The sequence below is a fragment of the Danio aesculapii genome, chromosome 5, assembly GCF_903798145.1.
Source record: "Danio aesculapii chromosome 5, fDanAes4.1, whole genome shotgun sequence".
Taxonomy (NCBI): Eukaryota; Metazoa; Chordata; class Actinopteri; order Cypriniformes; family Danionidae; genus Danio; species Danio aesculapii.
The window spans coordinates 54201279-54228994 of NC_079439.1; the positions used below are offsets into that span (position 1 = coordinate 54201279).

At 37.4% G+C, this 27716-nt stretch overlaps 1 protein-coding gene across 3 annotated transcripts in view; it reads right to left on the reverse strand.

The window, feature by feature from the left end:
• mctp1a (multiple C2 domains, transmembrane 1a) overlaps window positions 1–27716 on the reverse strand; it is a 336941-nt gene that overhangs the window by 150875 nt on the left and 158350 nt on the right. For all 3 annotated transcript variants that reach the window (XM_056458476.1, XM_056458475.1, XM_056458477.1), the window contains exons 3-4: window positions 2275–2417; window positions 692–771 (exon numbers count right to left, since the gene is read on the reverse strand). In XM_056458476.1, coding sequence (XP_056314451.1) covers window positions 692–771; window positions 2275–2417 — 223 coding nt within the window. The remainder of the gene's footprint in view (window positions 1–691; window positions 772–2274; window positions 2418–27716) is intronic.

Consider the following 27716-nt stretch of genomic DNA (forward strand, 5'->3'; position numbering starts at 1 on the left):
TTTTATAGTATTTATTTTACATTTTCAGATTCACAATTTTAAAGTGTAAATGATTTTCTTGTACAGTAGGAACACATTCTTTACTCATTTTTAATGAGTAATTATTATAACTAATTATTGAGATGCTATTATAGTTCACGTTCACATTATCAATTCAATTCAATTTCAATGTTTAATATATATTTTAAAAACCACATATTTTAGATATGTTTACTATTATATAATTTATGTTTACTATTATATTATGTTCATGTATATATCAGTTTTTTAGTTGGTGTATTAGAAGATTGCAGTTAAAGGGATAGTTCATCCAAAACTAAAACGATGTCAACATTTATTCACCCATTACTTGTTCCGTTTGACTTTTTTTCTGTTGAACAGAAAATGCACTTTGAAGAAAGCTTGAACCACTAACTTCCAGTTTTTTCTCTGCTATGGAAGTCAATGGCTACAGCTTTTCAGTTTTCTTCAAGTTATCTTCCCTTGTATTCAACAGAACAAAGAAACTCATTAGGTTTAAACCACATTAAGGAGTGTAAATGATAGTCATTTTCCTTTTTTCAGTGAACTATCCCTTTACCTGAATCACCACTAACACTAAACACTAGAGGGCAGCAGAGTCTAAATAAATAAAGTCTTGTTGCTCTTGAGATTGTGTTATGTGTCTATATGTCATAAAGCATCAGAGGACCTTTGGTGCTCCAGGGACTCTAAATAGAGATATGCAGATCCCATAAAGTCATCCTGCAGCCCGAAGTCATAGTCAAAAACCTGCAGAGGAAAGAAAACATTCCACAGTAAGACATGTATAGTAACGTCATACTTCACAGCAACGTCAATAAATATACTAATTCTTCACAATCTCTATTGTCAATCAGTCACTATGGCAATCAATACACTCTAAAAAACGTTGGGTTATTTATTTAACCCAATGGTTGAGTTAAAAATATTTAGTGCTTTGTTGGGTTATTTGTAACCTTTATTTGGTTATTTATTTAATAACTCAAACAGTTGGGTTAAAATTTTAGAATTTCAACAGTCAACTGATTTAACTGACACAGAACAGCTTATTAAGACGCATAAGTAATGTTGTTTTTGCGCTATAAAGTTGATTTAAGCTCTAACACAATAATATTGTTGCTTTTGTATCAAATTATCTCTCTGTGTCATGTTTTTTTTATATAAATTTCACCAGCAGTCTTAATTATTGATGATACAAACACGTGTTTCATAGCAGATCTATATACAGATAAAAACGCTTTCTCTACCTCCGTGTTTATTTCTACAGTTTTGGGTTTTTTTTGAGGAAATGGTACACATATTTGAGATATTCGGCCATCATTCTTGCCTTTAGGACTCAGTGGAAACATCAGTCCAATTATAATATTGGTAATAATTTATTATTATATAGCCACTTTTTGGCAAAATAACCCAACAAATAAGTTTTTTTTTTTAAACCCAAAATTGGGTTAACCTTAACAACCCAGTGGATTGGGTTAAAATAGCACAACAGCAGGTCGGTGCCAAAACGACCCATCATTGGGTCACCTGTTGGGTTATTATTAACCCAACTGTTTTAAGTGAGTGTATTGTGATGATCAAGAACATAAATGTACCCAAATTAGCCCAAAGACTAGCTGTAAGTTGTAGAATTTCATTGGTAGTCCCTTTTCCAGATGTTAAAGAACTACACCAATAAAAATACACATTCAAATTATAAACAAAACTCAAATGGACAATAACAAAAAAAAACATACCATAGCAAAAAAAAACCTAGTGTTCGCAATGTAGATTATTAAGAAGCCATTTCTTAAAATTATACTTTAATTAAATGATTTGCAATCTTTAACAGATCATAGTATCAATATAGTATTCCATGTTCAAAAAGAAAAACAAGCTAGAGGGTTGTAATTGTATACTGTACATATTTCAAATTTCACTACAGGTCTTATGGTTCAATACGACTTTATGTCTGTTCCTATTTCACTAGACAATAAAATCACAGTTCAATTTCTTTCAAATTCTGTCCATTTTATCAAGTAATTAAAACAATAAATGTTTTTGGCGCTTATTATATGATAGCATACAAATGCTGTATAAACTTGCTGTAAAAATGCAATAAGATGTTTTTTTTTTTTTTTTTTTTTGCTATCCACATCGAAAAGTGATTCAAATTAATAAACCACATATGAGTATTGTTCCACCCACAATTAAGCAGCCAATAAAAGGTCAATTTATTGAATAGAAAGCAGTGCTTTGTGATTTATTACCTACCTTCACGTAAAGTGGCTCTCTCAAACTCTCCACCAGCAGACTGACTTTCTCCTCCCATACTGGATTCAGGTTCTTGTGGATTGTCTTGCTGCGAAAAACCTCCTTTCCTGCGATCTTAAACTTCACATAGGGGTCACTTGTTCCTGTCAATACAACAAGAAAATGTACAATTCACTGTTAAATAAATATGTAAATTAACAGTTTTTTATACTATGCGATTCATGTTTATTTTCTACAGCATATTTTTCCTTATTCACATATTTATACTTTTATATTGCATTATGGGATCTTACAATTAACCCTACAATGAACGCACGCAGACTTTTTTAGTTTAAAACCCTAATTAACACAATCTACCACAAACTATATATTGATTAAACTACTTAAAATTACTATTATTTTTCATTTATTCATTCATTTTCTTTTCTGCTTAGTTTCTTTATTATTTAGGGGTCGCCACAGCAGAATGAACCATCAACTTATCCAGCATATGTTTTACGCAGCGGATGCCCTTCTAGCTGCAACCCAGTACTGGAAAATATCCATACACACTCATTCACTCAAACACTACAGCTAATTTAGTTTATAAAATTCACCTATAGCATGTGTTTGGACTGTGGGGGAAACCGGAGTACCCAGAGGAAACTCCCCACAGAAACAACAACTGGGACAACCCGGACTCGAACCAGGGACCTTCTTGCTCTGGGGTCCATTATTATTTTTATTCTATATATACAATAGTCACTTTGTTCAGTTTTTTTATATCAAAACTTACTGTAGCTGAGTTGGAGAAAAGATCAAGGTCTCGAAATGCAGTTTGAAATTGTAAGCCCATGTCCACACGTACATAGATATTTTTATAAATTTTGGTGGTTTGCTGTGAACCCAGCTGTTGTTGGCCAGTCAGAAAGAAGAAAACAGTGTGCACACTGTCATCATGAGGAGAAAACTCTGGTTGTAGTGTTCACTTGACCACACTGTACCTGGAGTTTCAGAAAATCTTCACCCTGGCCAAAGTTTTCAAAAAGTTTTGGTTTTAGTCAGCAGATATTTTCATGTGGAAAACAGCAAAATTGTGTAGGGAAAAGTGTGGATTTGAAAGTACCTGTACTCATATGGACAGGGCCTAAAAACAACCAGACAACACCCACACTGTAAAACCCTAAAAGTTAAGGTTACTCAAACCATTTGAGGAAACCGATTGTGACAAAACCGTTTAAGTTCAAAAACTAATCCTAAGGAGTACTGTGAACTTAATCCATCTGAGTAAACAAAGCAATTTGAGCACTGTAAAACCCAATAAATGAAGAGAACTCAAACCAACTGAGTACTGTAAAACCCAATAAGTTAAGGTAACTCAAACCGTTTGAGGAAACTGATTGCAACAAACCATTTGAGTTAAAAAACTAATCTATATGAGTACTGTGAACTTACTCCATTTAAGTTGAAGTAATGAGGTATTTAATTTACTCATCACCTTCAACACTGAGTTCAAAACTCTTTTCAAATGAGTAGAATTAACTTTCAGTCAATTTTGAGTAAACTACACTCATTTCATTTGATAAAGTTGACTCTTGGGTTTTACAGAGCAGGATTCATAGAATTACAGTTTTTCAGAAAAACTGTAAAAAAAAAAAAAAGACAAAAAAAAAAGACAAATTTTCAGTGAAACTAGATCATATAGGTAGAACATAAAAGCAGCACTTTGAACACAAATACAAATTGGACACATCAAAATTATGCAAAAAAACAAAAACAAAAAAAAAAACAGTGACAGAGAAAATTATCTTAGAATTGAAATAGCAGCCGCTGTTCAATTCTGTTCCATTTAATTCCAAACAATGTGACTAGTTTCTAACATTTGAGAGTTTCGAACACCTCTTGCTGACATCAACAAACACATAATGCCTTTCATCTTTTTGCAATGTAGGTCTATTTCCTGAAGTACAGCAGTTGTCCAGAGTTTATGTTAATAATAAATGGGTCTCAGAGAGATTTAGGTCATGTGACATTAACTGTCACCCCTTATTGGCTCACGCACACAAATGAGACTGTATGAGTGTGCTGTGTGGAGCCAGGGGCATTCAGAATACAGTGTGTGAGTGCAAATATAAATTAAAAATGCACTAATGAATGCTAATCAACATGACAGCATATATTATACAGCCAGAGAAAATAACAGGACTCAACAGAAAGAACAACTGCCATGACTTAGACATGTCTAAGTGTGTTGGTTTCTGATCTAGGTAAAGCAGCAATCTGGCATTCGATTTAGTTGGCTTGCGGCAAAACACAGCATAATTCTCGACAGGACCACTAGATGTCAGTGTATGCTCAGTGTACCTGTCTGCACGTGTCAGCTGACCTGCTCTCACTGCAGTGGATCAGGATCTGCACTCCATCACTCTGACACATGAAGAACCAGCAGAGCATCATACTCTATCAACCAGGGAACTTGCCATGCAGATTTCATGAATTGAGAAGGGACGGGGATTGATATAAAAATGTAGAATCATTCTTCACAAATGAATGCGTAGGATTTGCAAAAGGAACATTTATAATATGTTCATTTGAAATAAAAATATAAAAGCATTTTCGGTTAAAATAAATAAGTCATTCTGTACATCAATAAATGAAAAATAAATAAATAGAACAAGCATTGTGAACATTTATAATTGAATTAACGCGTATAGTATACATTTATAATTGAATTACTGGGTGACACAGTGGCACAGTGGTTTTCACTGTCGCCTCACAGCAAGAAGGTCATTGGTTCTAGTCCCAGCTGGATCAGTTGGTATTTCTGTGTGGAGTTTGCATGTTCTCCCCGTGTTGGCGTGGGTTTTCTCCGGGTGGTCCCAAGACATGCGATATAGGTGAATTGAATAAACTAAATTGACCGTAGTGTATGTCTGTATGGATGTTTCCCACTAGGTTGCAGCTGGAAGAGTATCTGCTGTGTAAAACATATGCCAGAATAATTGGCGGTTCATTCTGAAGTGGCAACGCCTGATAAATAAGTGATCAAGCCGAAGGAAAATAAATGAATGAATGAATTTGTTTACTTATAAAGACTATGGTAAGGACATAATTAAAAAAAACTCATGTATACTAGTATTTACCACTATACTTTCCTAGTTGGTTGTTTACATTACAAATTTTTGTAATGTAACCATTTTTGTGTTAAATATGCAAATTCTGCATTATTTTATTAAATATGCTAATTTCCATACATTTTATAACCAAGAAATCTCTGTAGCGTAGCCAGAAGCCAAAAGAAGCTACTGTAGCCTGAAGCTAAAAGTTCAAAGAGGTAGTGTGCTGGGTGTGAGGGGTCCAGAGTGATTTTGGCATCTCGTCTGCTTGCTCTGGATAAGTACAGTTCTTGGAGAGCAGGGAAGGATGTACCAGTGATTCGCTCAGCAGTTCGAACTATTTGACGTAGTATATATACTGTATATATATATTTATATATTTAACGAAGAGATTTTTTCATTGATGACAATAAATAATATTTCACTAGAAATTTTTCAAGACATTTCTATACAGCGTAAAGTGACATTTAAAGGCTTAACTACAGTAATTAGATTAAATAGGCAGGTTAGGGTAATTAGGGAAGTTATTGTATAATGATGGTTTGTTCTGTAGACAATCAAAAAAATTGCTTAAAGGGGCTAATAACTTTGACCTTAAAATGGTTTTAAAAAAATTTAAAACAGCTTTTATTCTAGCTGAAATAAAACAAATCAGATTTACTCCAGAAGAAAAAAAATTATCAGACATACTGTGAAAATTTACTTGCTCTGTTAAACATAATTTGGGACAGTTTTAAAAAAAGAAAAAAAAAATAAATAAAAAAAATAAATAAATAAATAAAAAAAATCGAAAGGGGGCTAATAAATCTGACTTCAACTGTGAATACATCATTATTATTTATTGCATTTTAGTTTTTTACAAAGCCGTTTTTGAGTATTCCTTTTAAGCACTCCATAATTCAAAAATACTGCATACAGCTACCTTCAGATATGACTAATAATATGAAGTTTTGGTAACACAAAAAGGGATTTGTAAAAATAACTAATTTTGAGAAAATTGCATTTAAAATATGCATCGCATTTGAAATCTACAGACACAAATAGATTTTAGATTTTGGCAGTTTTCTTTACATTAGACTGAGAAAAAAAACACTTTGTAAAAAGTCAGATGCATGACAGGTGCATTGAAAACGTAGTATTTTTGCCTGCTTAATTAATAAATAGGGCCACGCGGTGGAGCAGTGGTTCGAGTCTCAGCTGGGTCAGTTGGCATTTTTGTGTGGAGTTTACATGTTCTCCCTGTGTTTGGTTGGGTTTCCTCCAGGTACTCCGGTTTCCCCCACAAGCCCAAAGGCATGTGGTAAAGGCAAATTGGGTAAGCTAAAATTGTCTATAGTGTATGTGTGTGAATGAATGTGTATGGGTGTTTCCCAGTGATGGGTTGCAGCTAAAAGCACATCCGCTGCGTAAAACATATGCTGGATAAGTTGGTGGTTCATTCAGCTGTGGCGACCCCAGATTAATAAAGGGACTAAGCCGAAAACAAAATGAATTAATAATTAATAAATAAACATATATATTTGATGTATTTGATGTAAACAATGCCGTACTGTATGTCAATGTAAATTCTTGATGAAATCATGTTGTAGTGAATAATTTTAAGTAACATTTAGTGAGCAAAATACAAATAATAACTGTCACAGTTTTTTGTGCCAGACCTCAATAACATGTCCTGAATGGAGCTGCTCTAATAAATGACCACTTGGATTTCATTATGCTGACAAAGACAAACATCAATGCTTGGAGAAATGTCAATATTATGCGTATATGAAGTGTTGGATTTTGCAGAAATCAGATTCCTAATGTTTAAATTCTGCTCACATCCTGCTCTTTGTGTCCCTGTGCAGAGGTGCATGATCCAGTGTCAGCAGTAAGGACTGAATGCTACACTCAGTACAATGGCTTTGTGTGTGGAAAAGACTGCATTTGGGTTTAGATAGCTTGCAGACCTCACATATCCATATTAACATTTTGAAAAATATAATAATACAAGCAAGAATTAGATCTGAAGCACATATTATCAATTTTCAGAATAATAAAGATGCTGTCATCAATGTCTTTACACTTCAGTTTAAAGTTTATGGGTTTTTGTTTAGTTGTTTAAATGGACAGCTTAAAAGTTTTTAGATTATTTGTTTTTAAAGGGCACTCTCGCTTAAAATCACTTGGATTTGGATTTATTTTAACATCAGGAAATTAAGAAAAAAAAAAAAGACTTGTTGTGTTTATATCACTCCAATATGACAGCGGATACACTATACCTACACACAGTTCAGTCCAAACAGCTTACAAAAGCAGATTTTTATTATAGGTGCCCTTTAAATAATCCAGCATTTACTGTAATAGAACATAATCAAAGTTGTAACTAACTGTAATTATGTTACAACTTAAGCTAGTTGCCGAGGAAACATTTCACATTTTCATTAGCCCCTTTCGCACAGTGAAACTGATAAATATCCGGAAAATTTCCGGAACGACTTTCATAAAAACGGTGTTCACACAGGCACGGACGTTCTGTAATTTTTCCGGAAAAGACCATTTACACAACCATTCCAAAATACCGGTAAATTCTGACATCATTAACCTGAAATGACCTATACGCAGAGCTTGAAGGTAAACAAACAGAGGTTCATCATATGCATTTTACCAATAAATTTTTACACAGTTGGCATTAAGAAGAAACATAAAAACTAAATCTGACTAACATTTAGCAGCTAAATGTATGTTTTACAGCACAGATGTGAATGCGTCTGAGTGTTCTGATTGGCTGAAGTAGATGTCTCACGTCAGCACGTTCTAGACGTGAACACGCTCTTTTTTTCTCTTTTTCTGAGTTCACACAGAGCAGCATTCCTGCAAATTACCGGTAATTTAGCAACTTCTCTTTCCAGAAAATTGCCTGAACGAATTTACTGGTATTTTCAAAAAGGGCCTGTTCACCTTTCTGAAATGTCTGTATGTGTAAAAGGGGCTATTATGTTTAAAAAAATTCTAAAATAAAAAGCATAATAAAACAGTAACAATAATAATGACAAACTGTGTTTTGAAGGAAATGTACCACACTGCAAAAATTGATTTGTCTTGGGACAACATGAAGAAATTAAGTTAACTTAGTTTTTACAAATTTACGTGGATTAAACAATTAGGTTGTCACAAAAAAAAAAAAAAACTCAAGAATTGTGTTTCAGCTCGAATAATTAAGTAGTTTAAACAAACAGCAAACATAAATTTGAGTGCAGTTGTCTGTAAGATAACTGAACAAAGTAAGTTCTTCTTGAGGAATATGAGAAAGTTCAATGTACTAAATTGCCAATATTATTTTTTTAATTTTAGTTATTTATAGATAGGTCTTGTATTGAATCAATGTTTTCTTTTGTAAAGCATTGTAGGTTTGGAAATATTACATTACACACAAATACATCCAAACAGAACCATGTTGAATAGTTTTAACAGAACGGTAGGTAAATTAACTGGAGAAAGTCAACCCATTGGAATATATCAAATACAGGTTTCAGGTTGCTCTTCAGTCTTATACTGGTAAGCTTGACAGGCTGTATGCTGTGAGCACAAAGTACATTATCCCTTTCATAACAACAGCTACAATCAAAGCCACAATAAGCACATTGAGTAGCTGAACAGAATCCCAGCAAACAAAAAGGTGCACTGAGTCTATAGTTTACCTGCTTGTAACAATTTCTTTTACAAATAATGCCCAGTGAAACAAAGAAATCCATAAATCTGCAACATTGTAACAGATTTAAGAACAAAGGAAGCAATCTACAGATCTGAAATCACCTAGTTTCTTTACATTCTTTCAGTAGTGTCACTCGATGTATTTAGAAACATGCAAAAACACTGACTTGAGTATGTTTTACAGCTGAGAATAAAGTGTTGGTGTGAGCTTGATATCAGCAACTGACAGCTCCATATACGATCAGTTATGTTACATCAGCTAGCCGGCAGGGAATCCCCATTCAACACCTCCACAGTGTTTTTTATAATCCATCAGAGTCTCTGAGGAAAACCTGCTGAATATCATTAGGTCAGTGCTAATACAGTTACTGTAGTACACTAATAAAAACTGCTCCTGTATTGTAGTTCACGATTACAGGATGCAGATGCACAGCTGTTGTCGAGTTTTGCCCTTTTTATTATGTTTATTCTTTGAATGAAATTATCCTACATCAGTTATCAAATGTATATTAAAAAAACATGAACAAAACTCCAGTTAATCGGTCACACTTTAAAATAAGATAATGTATTTTATTTTTGTTTAATGTATTTAATAACATGAACTAATAAAGAACAATACTTCTTCAGCAATTTCCCAGAGATGGGTTGCGGCTGGAAGGGCATCAGCTGCGTAAAACATGTGCTGGATAAGTTGGCGGTTCATTCCGCTGTGGCAACCCCGGATTAATATAGGGACTAAGCCGAAAAGAAAATGAATGAATGAATGTACTTGTACAGCATTTACTTATCATAGTGCAACATTTACTAATGCCTAATTAAAATCCAAATGGAGCTTGTTAGCATTAATTAATACACCTTAAATTATCATGAAGTAACAATTATCAACTTTATTTTCATTAACTAATGTTAAAGGGTCACGAAAGACCAAAACACATTATTTGAGATGTTGACAGTCATATACTGTATATGTCCCAAGCTGCTAAATACACTGTTAGGACACATATATTTCACCAAATAAATATGAAAATTGGCTGTTTTTGCTTTATTTCAAGCAAATTCGTTCTTTCGGATTGAAAAGAAATTTTGAAGCTACGTCACGACGATTAGATCCTTGTGTGAATTCCAGTGTGTAGACTGGATGTCTGTACCGGCGGGTACAATGTGACATCTTTGAGCTTTCACCATTAATTCATGAAAAAATAAGTCTTTTCTAGACCACCAATCAGCACACTCTATTGTGTATGAGTTGCAACTTCATTAATATGTATGATAGCTTCGAAGTTTTTACCTGTTACAGTGTTCAGACGGCAGAGAGACACCATATTGTGTTGCCAACCGTAATTAAAACAAGTGGAAGAAGAAGAATTGTTTAGAGACACGGGTCATCAGTGTTGCGTTTATAAATGTGCTGCAACGAAGGGTTTTGGTTTAAATTTTCCACTATGACAGTGTAGCTGGACACACGTGTGGATTACAGTGGTCTGCTAACATGTGACAAAAATACATCTGTGAGGAATTTTTAACCCAAAAGCTTTTTGCATCAGGAAATGGTGAAATACAGATTTGCCACTCCTCCCCTTTTAAAAAAAGATGCAGCTCCAGTTTGTGTTGATTGTCCTGTCTTTACAGATTTGGCAAGTGTGCGATCAATATGCTTTGTTTATGTTTATTCTGATAACAAAGTTAGATAGTATCATCAGTAGTACTCTTTCAATTTTTAAAGACATACCTTAGTCAAAATGATTTAGCTACTAAGTTTACAGTACGTTAAAATCACTTCAATATTATGGGCTGAAAGATCCGCTGTAAATGCTGCTCTCTGAATATAAACACCTTAATTAAACTATTACTGTCGTGTAGAATTTTTTGTTGCATTTTGTGACAGCACAGTCTATACACCAGGTTTATTCAATTGGCGGGACCCAGGCAATTTGTTCCGGCCCTCCAAATAGTGTGACCAAGACATCAAAAATAAATTTATTTCATTCGAAAAACGGTCGCTACAGTTATGAAGTGACATGCATCTGTTCAGTACAGCACGAGCTGCAGTTGAGGGTTGTGCAGAGAGTGAGTCAAGTGACATTAAGCGAGTGGCACCGGCAGCCAAAAACGTTTGGATATGTTTATAGAAAAGGCCTTTTGTAAAATGCACTGGTATCGTTAATAGGGATGCAATAATTGGTCGATTAATTAATCTTGGGCAACACAGTGGGCACCGTGGGTACACCGTGCCTCACAACAAGAAGATTGCTGGTTCGAGCCTTGGCTGGGTTAGTTGGTGTTTCTGTGTGGAGTGTGCATGTTCTCCCCGTGTTGGCATGGGTTTCCTCCGGGTGCTCAAGTTTCCCCCACAAGTCCAAAGACATGCCATACAGGTGAATTGGGTAAGCTAAATTATCCGTAGTGTATATGTGTGAATGGAAAAGTATAGGTGTTTCACAGTGATGGGTTGCAGTTGACGGTTCAAGTTGTGACCCCAGATTAATAAAGGGTCTCAGCCGAAAAGAAAATGAATGAAAGATTAATCTTAAAGGCTACAATGCTGTGTTTCTGTTGCATGGAACAAAACTGCTGCAACTAAAAGTTACGCCAACTGTGTGCTAGTTTAAAGTTCCGAGCTTATACAGTTTTCTTGTGATTTTCTAAACTAGTAGTGTTTTGAATTTAATAAATGCATAATAAAAGTGATAACCATGAAACCATGATTATTCTATAATCGTAAAACCAAAATCTATAATCGTTGCATCCATAATTGTTATGCAGTTCAAAACATAACATATGAATGTGTTTGAATGTAGAAGAAGATTACACTGATTTTGCTGTGCTTCAAAATACAACATTTGAATATGTTTGTAGAAAAAGCCCCATTGTACAATGCAGTGATGTTATGTAGTTTCAAAATATAACATATTAATGTTTAATGTAGAAAAAGCCAACGTGGGTGTCTTAAGGAGCAAAAATACAGCCCATGGGCTCTTATATTGTTGTTGTGTCATCACTTATATTGCTAATCATATTTTTCCGGCCCCTCATTTGGGATGCTTTACATGAACTGGCCCTCATGACGAACTAATTGAATAGGCTTGCTAAGGACCTTGCACATGGCTTTCTGACGCTACCTCCCGAGTGCATGTAAGTTACCAAGAAATGCAGAGGTTTTTTTTCTCCTATTTGGCATGCGCTATCAAACATCCCATTAAAACTACACTCTTCCAGCAGTTCCTCGCATCCAATATCTATGGGGGGCATGCATGAAATGTTCCTAAATGAAAGTGCAAGTGCTGAACTGCAGTTAAAGTCGACAAATTAATAATTTGGCAAATAATTTGATTACTGATGTCTATGTAAACATAGTCAGTGTCTTTCTCCCCTGCGTCTGTGTGTTATTTTGCCTCTGTGAAAATCAGCGCATGCTCGAACCCAAAACTCCCATTTTTATGCAAACTCTTCCCGTCTTGCGCCACTCGACACTCCCACCTAAACAGAGCTGTACTCACCCACTTTCTTGACTTTTTTTTTAAACTAGAGGTGTGAAAACACTCTGCTGAGACAGGGGGATTACATGGCCCTTTAACAAAGATGAATAAATGCTGTAATAAACGTATTGTTCATTGTTGGTTTGTGTGAGTGAAAACACACTGCAAACAATGCTTTTCTTACGAAGTGTTCTTGTGTTGTTTCTAGTCCAAATATCTAAAAATTCTTACATTAAGAAGCAAAAATAAGAAGAATAAATATTGTTTTTAGTAGTAGACAAAAAAATTAAGAGAGTTTTTCCTTAAAACATGATAATACTTTTTACTGGTCTATAAAAATCTTCTTGATTTAAGAAGTTGCGGATATTTGGAGTAGAAACAAGACAAAAAAAAATCTAACTAAGAAATGCATGTTTGCAGCCTAACAAACATTAACATTGTAAAGTCTTACCAGTTAATCAAACCTTTTTTTAAGCAAACCTCTACAGGCATTAAATCGAATTTTCAATTTGCATTCACATTCACTGTCTACAGTATAAACCACTGCAGTCCATCCCTTCATTCAGCAGATCCAGCGATGCCAACACAAGATGTTATTTTCCTATTCATCCATCCATAATGCCAGTCCTAATGTTCGTTCAGCCACTGAATCAGTCATCTAAATAATGCAATAAACTGCATTCAAATTCAAGAGGAGTCAGTGACTCTAGATAATGACTGTGTTTGCCCCGTGGATGTTTATACACAGTTGTGAATTATCTTCATGCACCATGAGAGAAAACTGCAAATAGTCAGTTTGTCTTTGTGCCTCCATTGCAAGGCAAAAAAAAAAAAAATCCAAAAGATGATCTGATGTGAATATTTAACACCATATGCATGTTAAAGCATAGAGTATTGACAATTCACATCACACATTATTATAAAAATGGATCAGTATACATTTGATTGGACTAGCAATTTGAGTATAAATAAAACTTGACATAAGATAATAGGATAGTTAATGTGCCATGATAAAATCAGAAAAAGATTACAACAGTGTACTATTGTAGCCATTTGTTATATTTTAACAATTTAATGACAGTTTGATAAGATTTAAGAACTTTCTAATGTGTTCACTGTAATGTGAGACCATAATTAACAAAGACATTATCTGTATATTAATCTGCACCGTACTACATAAATAAATATGAGCACTGCTCATTTGAACTAGAAAATATGTAAGAATTTTGAGTTAGTTAATAAAGTACATATAAAACAGTATCACATTTAAAGGTTCATTTACTTAGGCCAGCATCCACTTTCAATGTTCTACTGTGAAGATTAAAAAAAATGTCTTCTTTTTTTACCTTTACTCATTTTATTTATGAGGGAACTGTTGCAATTAATTCATTCTCACAACTACAATGTTCAACATCTAGTGTTTGCTTTTTTCACTTCACTTTATAGCAATATAAAATGTGATAGAACATAATGGGCCATATCATAACGCAATAAGGTGCAAGACGTGTTTGGTGCGATATGTTGCTATTTTCAGACCAGCACAACCCTAATTTTCATGTTTTGCGCCACATTCACTGTAAAAAATGGCCTAATTTCAACGGTAAAAAAACTGTACAAGTGCTACAGTAAAAATCTGTAACCTGGTCAACAGTATGTTTCCTTAATATATACGGCGAATAACCGTAAATTGACTTTCCCAGAATTTCCTGCATGGCACATCACTTTTTATGCTTTTTGTTGACATTACTATGGATCTTTTTACTTGTTTCCCCATCGGTTATGTACATTAGATTTATTTAGATTTATTTTTAGATTAGATTTATGTTACATCTAATGTTGATAAACAATGTTTATTCCCTGACTTTAATTTTATGTGTGTTACCATATTGGGGTTTAAAAGCTGTGAGAAAGACACTGAGCACCTTCTTTAAACTGATACACTTTTCTGCTTGAGGGTAAAGTTGTTTGTGATGAGCTTTGGTTCATTATGTGACTTCCTCATCATCACCTGCATATGGCTGTGCTAACATGTCTAACTGTGTAACAAAAGATGTGTAGATGTTGGTAATTCAAAATACAGACATATCACATCTTTAAATTAATGAAATATGGTAGTTTACTGTAAAAATGAGAAATTACTTTTACGGTTTGTATCGTATTTTTAACGGTAAATTACTGGCGACCACAGCTGCCAGTTTTTTACCATAAATTTTACGGATTTATTTTTTACAGTGTTGTTTAAACAGCATTTGCGCCACTTTGTGGACTTATGGGTGTTACGGTCTGTAAAGGTGTGTTAAGGGCGCATTGTTGGCGCGTTGTTAATTTGAGGAACTGAAATAGACTGCAGTGTGTGTCTAAAGTCCAGTGCAGAGCGCGCTAGTTGTATTTAGTTATAGTTAGCAGGTCAAAACGCTTACACATTGCTTGATGTACAGCAATACACAAATATCTTTGCATATGAAACAAATTTAAGGATTTAAATGTTACAAAAATTTTATTAAAACAAGTTTAGATTTTTCCACCTGTCGGGTTTTGGAGATGTATGCTTCACCATATGGGGCAGAAGAACATGACGTGTGATTGGAAATAACTATTTTTGGACCACACTTGGTTGTTATTGTTTATTTATTCTTTGCTGGAAATTAGAACTGAATTTAAAAATAGTTTTGAAACAAGTCTTAACACTTAACAATTTAAATATGTTGGCTAATGGATCTCTTCAGTGGAGTGTGTACAACACTGTTTTCTTATTCACAAAAGTAAAGGAGTAAAGTAAAAGTAAAGAGGAAGTAAAGAGGCCGGATGGAGGAGGCTCGTTCTTTATCCTCGCCACAGATGGTCTGTTTAACTGTTTTCTCGCTAGTGAAGCATTCAGTTTTTCCGCTTACAAAGTCCGCCATGTAAATAGCAAATGCGCCGTGGCGTGACGCAACTGACTCTTAAAGGAAATGGAAAATAAAAGTAGCAAAAGTGGATTCGGACACACCCTTAATGCTTTTGTGCCATACACTTTAGACTTCGCATCTAGATTGTTAAAATAGAGGCCAATCTATGAATAATAACCACCAAATTGACTAGTGTATTGATATATGCTACCTGGCATGACAGATTTTAACCTACATTTGGCAGGTTTTCATTTCAAAACAAAAACATTTAGGTATTTTTTATTTAGCCTTTTTTTTGGTCTGTATATGGTGGTCTGAACATAAGCACAGGTGGAAGGGGAAGGGGAATAATGAATTGACGTGAGCTATTTGGCCTATTTGTGTAAGAATCTTCATTTGTCAGTTTTTGACCTGTTTTTTGGATCTATGCACCTGGAGGAAAGTCAAATATTGCTACATTGTACATGAATTATTTTTCTTATTCAGGTCAAAATGATAATATAAAAAATTAGATACAGCTCTGGAAAAAATCTGAGAGCATGTATCCGTTAAAAGTTCTCTGGATTTTCCATTAATACATGTTTTGATTAAAATGTTTATTTGTGTTTACATTTTTTTGCAAAATACATCTTACATATTGGAGTAAAATATGGGAAATATTGAATATGGGAGAGACTGCTTGAAAATGATATTTCTATTGAATTTATCTGAGTTTATCTTTATTTAGTTAGATTTGAGTAAAGTCAAATTTTTTTTCTACTATAAAAGTCTGATAACATTTCAAATAAGGTTATTTAGACCTTTTTTCCTCATAAAATGACAATTGGCCAGAATAGCAACTACAACCCCAAATCAGAAAATATTGAGAGTGTGGAAGATGCAAATAAAAAAGAAAGAAGGGACTTCTATTTCATTGCAGACAAAGCAACAGCATATTATTTAATGTGTTCCTTATCATATTATTATTTTATATTTTTAAAGGAGGCAGCATATTGTGCTCCAAAATCTCTATGTACTTTTCAGCATTAAGGGTGCCATCACAGAAGTGCAAGTTACCTTTGCCAAGGATACTGACATTTTGGCACCATACAGTTTTTGTGGATGTAACTACGTATTGTGGTACTTGACAAAGGTTTGCCAAAGTAGTCCTGAGCTCAGGTGGCGATATCGCTTACAAATGATTTTGTTCAGCTTAGGCTTGCGCCCTTATCCTTTACACACAGAAATTCCTCCAGATTCCTTCAATCTTTTAATTATGTTATGAACTTTTAAGGTGAAACAAACAAATGTCTTCCAATCTTTCTTTGAGGAACATTGTTTTTAAACATTTCAATAATTTTCTCATGTATTTGTTTGCAAACTGGTGATCCTCAGCACATATTTGCTCCTAAAGGACTAAAGCTTTCTTGAATGCTGCATTTGTATGAAATCATAATTACAATCACCTGTTGACATCACCTGTTTAAAATCACATTATTATTTAACTAATTTACCTGATAACTAGCCCTAAATTGCTCCTGTCTAACTTTGGAATGTGTCTGAATGACGGATGAAAGGATGTATATATTTACAAATGAAATAAAGTTGACCAGAAACAAAAACATGAAATATGTTGTGTTCTGCAATGAAATACAAGTCAAAGTAAATTTAGAAATGACTACTTTCTTTTTTAAAGTGTATTTTTGATTCTATCCAAATTTTTTCTGATTTGGGGTAGCATTTTAATTTGTTGTCATTGAAATTGATTAAGTTTTACATTGGTTTTGTGTTGTACAATAGAATATATTAACATTTCTGGAAACTTGGTACTGTTTGTAATTTGATGCTACAAAAATGCTTTAAATGACAACAGCTTTCATTTCAATATCGAAGAAATGTCATCAGTAATTTACAGAATAAAAAAAATATGTATGGTCTCAAAAAGTATAGATATATATATATATATATATATATATAGTATATATATAGTTGTTTTTTTATATATATATATAGTTTTTTTTTTTTCTTATTTACATTTTTGAAGATACTGTAATAATGCTGAATATGGTTTCCAGCATTTGGACATATAGGAGAAACACAATACATACAGAAATCTAATATAATGCAAAGAACACTGTCTGACAAAATACTGTATTATAATAATAAAAATAATAATAATAACCATAATAATAAAACAGAGATAGAGATATCTTTTACTGCATCACTAAACATTGCACTGAAAGTTCTGACAGTCTATAATAAAAAAAGGCTTGAGTATTTAAAAAAAAAACGCTGATGTAAACTGTGGGTTTGATGTATGCCACATCTCTGGCCTTGAAAGCCAGCCACAGCACTTCATTCAGCATTACAGAAAATGAAAGACGTTTGTCATTAATCTGTCTAAAATCGGTTAAATGCAGGTATGGTCCAGATATCTGCAATTTTTCCTGGACAAAATGAGGGAATTTCCTCTGCACATACTTCACTATGTTAATCAAACACATGAGCGAGCAGGAAGTAAAGATCTGTTCACAGAAGGATCAATACATGCTTTGAATGAGTGAAATACAGCAGGGTCACGGTGTGCTGATCAGTGAGCCATTCCTCCTCTGGCCTCTGATCAATATGTGCATTAGACACCTGTCATGGATTGGTCAGGCTCTCACGACCCCCACTCACGAAGATCACCATCACCTGACTTCTAATGAGCACACAGCTGCATCACATTCACGAGCACCAGATAAAAGCACAGCACTCCAGTCGCTCATTGTCCGGGCTCGTCTCGACGAAAGCGGACAACTGAGCGACCACTCAGCGTAGTCATCCTCAGCTAAAACAAACGATTTACTTACCTGTTCTCTTTGTATTCCTCCTAGTCTTCCTGGTCCTCCCGAATCGTCCTGTCTTCCAGTCCTTCCAAGTCTGTGTCATCCTCTGTCAGCTGTATCTGGTGTGTGCTGTCCATCCTCGTGTATTCCTGTTACCCAGCCACGGAGGAAAAGACCCCAACATCATTCCTGATCCTCCTGGCTATCCTTCATGTGCTCCTTGTTGTCATTTAATAAACACCCTAACGTTTCCTTACCTCTGTCTCCTGTCCGCTTCATAACAGAAGCCCGGACCAATAACGACGACAACATGAGCACCCCCGATCACCTTCAAGAGCTGGTGGACCAGTTGAAGCGGATTCTACAGCCACCAGCTCCACTTTCCAACGCACCACCAGCACCGAGCACTTCCGCCTCCACAGTTTCTTCTTCGGCCCTTCCTTCCAGTCCCATGGCCCGACCAGCGCCCTACTCAGGCGGAGCGGGGGAGTGCAATGGTTTTCTGTTACAATGTTCCCTCATATTCGAAATGCAACCTTCTCTATATCCCACAGATAAGTCGAAGATCGCCTACATCGTATCTCTACTCTCTGGACCTGCACTTAAATGGGCTGAGACGATCTGGAACCAAGCCGGGCCGGTCATGAATTCCATCACTACCTTCACGGAGTATTTCAAAGAGGTGTTTGGACGTTCTGATGGGGAAGTAGCCGCTGGAGAGCAGCTGTATCATCTAAAGCAAGGTACTCTATCTACACAGGAATATGCTCTCCGGTTTCGCACTCTAGCAGCTGCAAGTGGATGGAATGAGAGATCGTTGTTGACCACGTACCGGCTCGGCTTGGAACCCACTCTCCGAATCCAACTGGCCACATTAGATGATACAATGGGTCTGGAGAGATTCATCCAACATTCTCTCCGATGTTCCGATCGTCTCCGTTCCTATCAACAGGACACCATCACCCCCTCGTCTGCACTCCTCCAATCGCCTGAGTCAACAGCCTCTCCAGAACCAGAACCCATGATAATAGAGTCTGGAAGACTGACATCAGCGGAACGACAGAGGAGGCTGACCCGGGGTCTGTGTCTATACTGCGGTGTCAGTGGACACACCCGTATGGAGTGTCCCCTTCGTCCCATTCGGACTTCAGTGAGTGTATTCAGTACGAATATTGAACAATGTAAACCACTTACTACCACCGTACAAATAACTACTGCCTCTATTTCTCTCCTTGTCACAGCCCTCATCGACTCCGGGTCAGCAGGGAACTTCATCTCCCAATCCCTCTGTCGTCAACTCCACCTCCGTACTGAGGCGTCCTCGCATATATACCAGATACAACCGATAACCCAGTGCACTCGATCTTCGACCCGTATCCATCGACAATGCGAAGACATCCTTCTTCAAGTGGGGTTGTTACATCAAGAGAGGATTCAATTTCTGGTTCTGGAGGGTGCAAATATGGACATCATTCTAGGGCGCCCGTGGCTGGTGAAGCACGATCCCATCATCTCTTGGGGCACAGGAGAGATAAAGAAATGGGGATCTGGATGTACACCTGCCTGTTTTCCAAATCTCCCTCTTCAAGGTCGGAACCCCATTTCTTTGTTTGCAACATCGGTCGAGAGCCCTCCTGAGAAGCAGTCTATCCACATTCCTAAGGAGTACAGCTCCTTTCATGATGTCTTCTGCCCCAAGAGAGCTTCCCAGCTACCGCCGCATCGGCCATGGGACTGCGCGATCGACCTAGTTCCAGATGCCCAGTTGCCAAGAGGTAGGATCTACCCGCTCTCGCTTCCAGAGAATCAGGCAATGGAAGATTACATAAGGGAAGCTCTGAGTCAGGGGTACATACGTCACTCAAAATCACCTTCCGCCTTCTTAAGAAGGAGTTCACAAGGGCCCCACTCCTGACTCATCCTGACCCAAATCTTCCTTTCGTGGTGGAAGTGGACGCATCCACCACCGGCGTCGGGGCAGTATTATCTCAACATCATGATACACCGCCCCGACTGCATCCCTGTGCCTATTTCTCTCGGAAGTTGAGCCCGGCGGAGCAGAATTACAGCATAGGAGACAGGGAGCTTCTAGCAATCAAGCTAGCCTTGGAGGAGTGGCGTCACTGGTTGGAGGGAGCCAAACATCCGTTCCAGGTGATCACAGATCACAAAAACCTCCAATACATCAAAGAGGCCAAGAGACTATGTCCACGTCAAGCCAGATGGTCACTTTTCTTCTCACGTTTTGATTTCTCCATTTCCTATCGTCCAGGACCCAAGAATCTAAGAGCAGACGCTCTCTCTCGTTTACACGAGCATCACGATCATGAAGAACTCCCAACGAAGATTCTTCCCGAACACATCTCCATTTGTCCGATCACCTGGAACGCTCCTCCAGTCGTTGCCACTCCGGAAGCCCCTGCTCCGCCGGGATGCCCTCCTCATCGGCAGTTCATACCACCTGAACACCGGGTAGATCTGATCCACTCCTTACATACCTCGCTAGGCACTGGACATCCAGGGATCAACAATACTCTCTCGCTAGTATCCCAACGATTCTGGTGGCCAAACATGGCAAGGGATGTGAGGCAATATGTTCAGGGCTGTAAGGACTGTGCCCAATCCAAGAGCCCACGTCATCTACCCGCTGGAAAGCTCCATCCCTTGCCGATTCCGAACCGTCCCTGGTCACACCTAGGAGTGGACTTTATCACTGACCTCCCTTCGTCAGAAGGTAATACCTGTATTCTAGTCATAGTAGATAGATTCTCAAAGTTTGTCAAACTAATCCCTCTGAAAGGTCTTCCCACAGCCTTTGAAACTGCCGACAATATCTTTAATCAAGTCTTCAGGTCATTTGGTATTCCAGAAGATATTGTGTCGGACAGAGGTCCACAGTTCATCTCACGTCTATGGAAAGCCTTCTTCAAGCTCCTAGGTGTGGCCGTCAGCCTCTCTTCTGGATATCATCCCCAAACCAACGGGCAGACAGAGAGGAAGATTCAGGAGGTGGGACGGTTCCTGAGGACCTTCTGCAGTGGTCACCAGAACTCCTGGAGCCAGTATTTGGGCTGGGCAGAATATGCCCAAAATTCACTGCGGCAACCCTCCACCGGACTCACGCCATTCCAGTGCGTCCTGGGCTTCCAACCACCGCTCTTTCCCTGGGATGGCGAACCATCTGATGTCCCCGCAGTGGATCACTGGTTCCGGGAGAGCGAGAGAGTCTGGGACGAGGCTCATCAACATCTGCAGAGGGCAGTCCGTCGAAGCAAGGTAACCGCCGATAGGAGAAGGTCTGAAGAACCCAGATACACACCCGGACAAAAGGTGTGGCTATCCACCCGGGACATACGCATGCGACTGCCCTCTCGCAAGTTAAGTCCCCGATTTGTTGGTCCCTTCACCATCGTGGAACAGGTTAACCCCGTCACCTACAAACTACAATTACCCTCTCACTACCGTATTCACCCTACATTCCACGTATCACTCCTGAAACCCTATCACGATCCTGTTCTTCCCTCCACAGAGCCTGACCACGAAGAGGAACCCCCTCCTCCACTGCTCCTAGAAGAAGGAGCCGTCTACGCAGTGAAGGAGATCTTGCGTTCCCGACGTCGTGGTGGCCAGTTGGAGTACCTGGTGGACTGGGAAGGGTACGGCCCCGAAGAAAGGACATGGGTTCCCAGAGCTGATATTCTCGATCCTAGTCTCATGGTGGAGTTTCATGAGAGCCACCCTGAGTTCCCAGCGCCTAGAGGCAGAGGGAGACCACCACGGCGTCGGAGGTGTCGGCCCTCAGGAGCGGGCCCTGGGGAGGGGGGTACTGTCATGGATTGGTCAGGCTCTCACGACCCCCACTCACGAAGATCACCATCACCTGACTTCTAATGAGCACACAGCTGCATCACATTCACGAGCACCAGATAAAAGCACAGCACTCCAGTCGCTCATTGTCCGGGCTCGTCTCGACGAAAGCGGACAACTGAGCGACCACTCAGCGTAGTCATCCTCAGCTAAAACAAACGATTTACTTACCTGTTCTCTTTGTATTCCTCCTAGTCTTCCTGGTCCTCCCGAATCGTCCTGTCTTCCAGTCCTTCCAAGTCTGTGTCATCCTCTGTCAGCTGTATCTGGTGTGTGCTGTCCATCCTCGTGTATTCCTGTTACCCAGCCACGGAGGAAAAGACCCCAACATCATTCCTGATCCTCCTGGCTATCCTTCATGTGCTCCTTGTTGTCATTTAATAAACACCCTAACGTTTCCTTACCTCTGTCTCCTGTCCGCTTCATAACAACACCTGCACATTAGCCCTCAAACTGCATTTTTTATGGACCCATAAAAGTTGTGCCACTGTCAATCTAAAAGGCTGTGGAGTTTGAAATCGGGAGCACTATCTTGGCCAAAAACCTAGAAACAGTAGTAATGCGTATTGTTATTTTGTTTGTGTGTTTCCTAATGGGGATGAAAAGAGTTCAGTTCCAGCTAATTTAATTACTTAACACTGCACTAAAATGCACATAAATCCAGTCTTGCTGCTCTATATCCATGCATGCTTCTGCGCTATTCTCTTGACCAATAATCATGGCTCAAATTGAATATATTTTGAAACAATTGAAATTCTGATTCTCTATGTCCCATACAGGTGAGTAGGCTTTACAAACCACCTGTAGAATAGAAACCACCTGTTTTTTTAAACTCCATCTTACATGTAATCAATATGGAAAACAATGTTTACTATGAATGTACCACAATCATGTTGCACTGCTTCTTTCAACCTTAAATAACTATTTTGCATGACATTAAACCTTAAATACCTCTTTTGCACAATATTCACCTTTAAAACCCCTCTAGCAAAATATCCTGCCCAACATTGTTCAGTCTCATGTAAAAGTACTTGTACAGCCTGTCATGTGTTCATTTAAGTCAGTGTTTCTCAACCACGTTCCTGGAGGACCACCAACACTGCATGTTTTGGATGTCTCCATTATAAGTCACACTTAATACAGGTCTTTCAGTCTCTGCTAATGAGCTGATGATCTGAATCAGGTGTGTTTGGTTAAAGAGACCTGGAAAATATGCAGAGCTGGTGGTCCTCCAGGAACAGCTTGAGAAACACTGAGTTAAGTATCTTATAGTATAGTATATGTTAGTTATGCATTTTTTTAAATAACTCTTATGTGCAGAGTTGTGTTTGTATTTATGATTAATTTATATAGCATTGTTGTCCTGCAAGACACAACATATCATTCCTCTGTATGTCCACACATGTAGCAGAATGACAATAAAGCTCGACTTGAGTTGAGATATGTGCACGATTTTATTGTTTAAACTTCTAAATAATGATTATATAGGTTTATCTATGATGGCTGATAGGCCTGCCTTGTTATTGCCCATTTCCACTGACTGGTACAGTACAGTACGGTACAGTATGGGTCACCTTTATCAGGCTTGCGTTTCCACTGCCTTAAGGATTTAAAGGAGTTGCATTAATCTGACAAACGTGATAAGTGTTTGACTAAATACACAAACCTCATAATGTTGGCACAGAAACTGCTCAGTCACCAACGTCTGCCACAATAAATATTACTGCAGTGTCAGAATGAATTTGTCTTGGCAACCAATGATGACACACGCTGACAGACTGGCAGCCATTTCAATTGAGTTGTACTTTTACAGTACCTAAAGCCAAACGATGACTATTTAAATAAAAGCAGCTACTAACCTCCACTAAAGGGCAAGCAGGATCTTACTATAACACTATTTCATTGCATAAATGGCTATGCCTTGTAGTCACAAAGGGGATGTGTAAAGTAGACAGATGTATTCTCTCTCGATTCTTTTGTCACAAATCATTTTACTCTATGTCTGTATGTGAAGTGGACGCTGACAACAAGGGTGCAGATCCAAACGCAGGTTTATCAAGAATGGTCAGGCAAGCAGGAAGATGGTCAGTACAGGCAGGCAGCAGGCAAAGTAAACAAACAAAACAAAGAAAAGATAAAACACGGCAAGGAATATGCATCGTAATGTTCACAAAAGCTTTATAATAAGACTCAGCAAAGAGGTGTGCGTGTGTGCTGTGTATATAGTCCAAGTAATCACTTCATGAGCAGCTCCCAGCCGTATTGCTCCAGTGATCTGCATGGGCTAGATCACTGGTGACTGTAACAATGTCAACTTATGTGTAGGAGTCATTTGTTTACATCATTTAAAGGTTTATGTTGTTAATCATGATTTCTTCATTTTGAAGATTTGCTCCACCAACAGGCCAGAGGAAGCTTAAAGCCTGGGTGTGGCTAACTAGTGAAGGGCCTGCTGGAAGTACAGGGTATTTAGACCTTACCTTATGTGTGTTTGGTGACCAAAGTTTCTGATTTTGTTTATTTGATATCAGTTTTGTGTTCAAATGAACTCTACAATAAACAGCAACAAATTAAAACTTGTCAGTCCAGACCCAAGATGTGACTAATATGGAATCTTAATTAAGGATGGTCACCACAATAGGGGTCCAAAAAGCATTATATGTGATATTCCCTGGAAAGAGTGAAGGTACTGTATAAGTGTTCCAGTCTAATCCAAGACATAAAAACATCTAGTTGTAATTGGTTGGAGCTACATGCACACATAAGGTATATTACAGCTTTTTACAATCATTATGTCACCACTTTCAGAACTCTTATGTCACTTTTTTTCAAAACTCTAGACACAAAATCTGTTGACAAATCTGCACATTTTTGCTAATCTCCTAACACTTTTTTCAAATAATTGGATACAATACACATTAGGCTTGGGCGGTAATACGGTAATATATGTGTGTTTGTGTATGTGTGTGAATGAGAGAGAGCGTGATGCTGTGTGTCGCTTGGTGCTCTCTATTTGTGTAGACTAAACTGCTAACTTATCCAGCACATGTTTTTTACGCAGCGGATGCCCTTCCAGCTGCAACCCATCTCTGGGAAACATCCATACACCATCTCCCACACTCATACACTACGGACAATTTAGCTTACCCAATTCACCTATAGCGCATGTCTTTGGACTGTGGGGGAAACCGGAGCACCCGGAGGAAACCCACACGAACGCGGGGAGAACATGCAAAATCCACACAGAAACACCAACTGACCCAGCCAAGGCTCGAACCAGTGACCTTCTTGCTGTGCATTACCACCAGCTTACTTGGAGATGTAAAAATAATGTTCTTAAGACGCAACAGCACTTCTGTACAAGGTGTAGCTGTTTACAGTGCTAAAAAAAACAGTCCAGCGGTGAAGTAATTATACAGTCAAGCTCGAAATTATTCATACTCTACCCCTGGCAAATTCTGACCTAAAGTAACTTATTCAACTAGCTTTTTTATTTTATTAATGAAAAAAAAAATTATTATTAATATTTATTTATTTATTTATTTTGACGGAATATAACACAGGCTTCACATAGAAATCATTGTGGAAAAAACATATTTCTCAGCTTTTTAGATTTGAACAAACTTTTTAAGTCAGAATTTGCCAGGGGTATGACTGATTTCAGGCTTGACTGCAAGAGTAAACGTATCAGAGAATCAACAAAATGGAAGAATTACACTAAAATCCAAATTAGTTTGTTTTATTATTATTATTATTATTATTATTATTATTATTATTAGACTAAGACAAGCTCTAGACAAATGTAGCATTCATGTCACGTGTGTGTGTGTGTGTGTGTGTGTGTGTGTGTGTGTGTGTGTGTGTGTGTGTGTGTGCGTGTGCGTGTGTGTGTGTGTGTGTGTGTGTGTGTGTGTGTGTGTGTGTGTGTTAGAAGTCTAGGAAACGTGCATACTGGCAAAATGGGTAATTTAATGGATTAACATTTTCTGTGTGTTCATGCATGCATCCATCCTGACAGTGGCAGCTGGAAAACAGATGACAGTGGATCATGAGCGACGTTATATATGTGTGTGTCATTGTTGCTTCCCCAGTTAGTATTGCTTTGTCACAATTTTCAGACATCCTCTTTGCATACGAGTTTAAACCTTACACATCCATGACTTTCATTAAACCCTAACAAAAACAATACTATTCTCAATCTTAAGTGAATGGAGATCTCTGATAGAAAAAGCACATGATTCATTAATAATGAAACAAAGCATCAACAGAGAGAAAAATCAGCACTAACAAAAAAAAAAGTATAATGCCATTAGTAGGAGTGTAATGGATCACTTTTGATCTGTGATTAGTATGGATCACAACCCATATAATGATGATGATGATGGAAGAGATCGTGGTAGGTTATGTGGTGGGTTTCTTAGGTTATTTAAGGGGTTTTCTGTCACTACTTGTTTAGCCTGCAGTAATGCATTCAGTGGAAAATGCACAATCATCAAAAGATCGGGATCTCCACACCCACGCAAAATAAATTATAAATGATGGTGATTTGCATATGTTTATTAATCCTTTGAATCGCTGCATTCAAATCAGTGTTTGAAAAATGCAAAAATCAAGAAAGAGATTCAGTCTTTATTCTTTTGAGTGAGTTATGAAGTTACAAACAGTCAAACAACACAGAAGTACTGGGATAACAGTTTATAGTTTAGACATAACCACTGATGTTTATGGTAAATATTAAAATCACTGTCATATGCATTTAACTTGACGCTCAAAATGAAAGTTGATGAGATTAAAAATGAGACTAAAAATAAATATGTGTTGTACAAATTGTGTTTCCCAGAAATGGGTTGCGGCTGGAAGGGCATCCACTGCATAAAACGTGCTGGATAAATTGGCGGTTCATTCCGCTGTGGCGACCCCGGATTAACAAAAGGGACTAAGCCGAAAAGAAAATGAATGAATGAATGTACAAATTGTTAAATTTCTGCAGATTAATAAAGAGACTAAGCCAAAAAGAAAATGATTGAATGAATTTCCACATTTAAGCGTTATCAGCAACAATTAGTAGTAACAGTGAATCTTTCACAGAACTGAATGTTTTACAATTTAGCTGATTATTTCTTCATTTAATTTTTAATACAATTACAGGTTCTAAGTTCTGTTTGTTAAAACCAAAAGTGTCTTGCAGTGCTGTATTTGTAATAAATGGAGAGCATATTACATTTGTCTTCTCCCCTTTTTGGCTGATCTGAAAAACGGTCTGATCCGTGACTTAAAAAAAACATTATGTGATCTGAACCATGGGATTTGTAATCAGTCTTTCTTGTGTGGTTTTGCATAAGGTTATCTTTATTTTGACAGTTCCTTAGTGGTAACATTTAGTTAAGAGAGTTCAGGATGTTTTTTTTTTCTGTTTTCCTGTCTTACAGATGAGTTAAAGTGGTCCAGTAATTTGAGGTGGGGGCACAATTTCCTGCAGTAATTTCCTCTCACAACCTCAGAGTTCAGCACTGATGATATCTTGATGGAAGTCATTTGATTGCCCACAGAAACCATCCTGTTCATTAGTATTCATGGATTGAATAGTTTGTGTAAAGTATAAAGCATGAGGTGAAT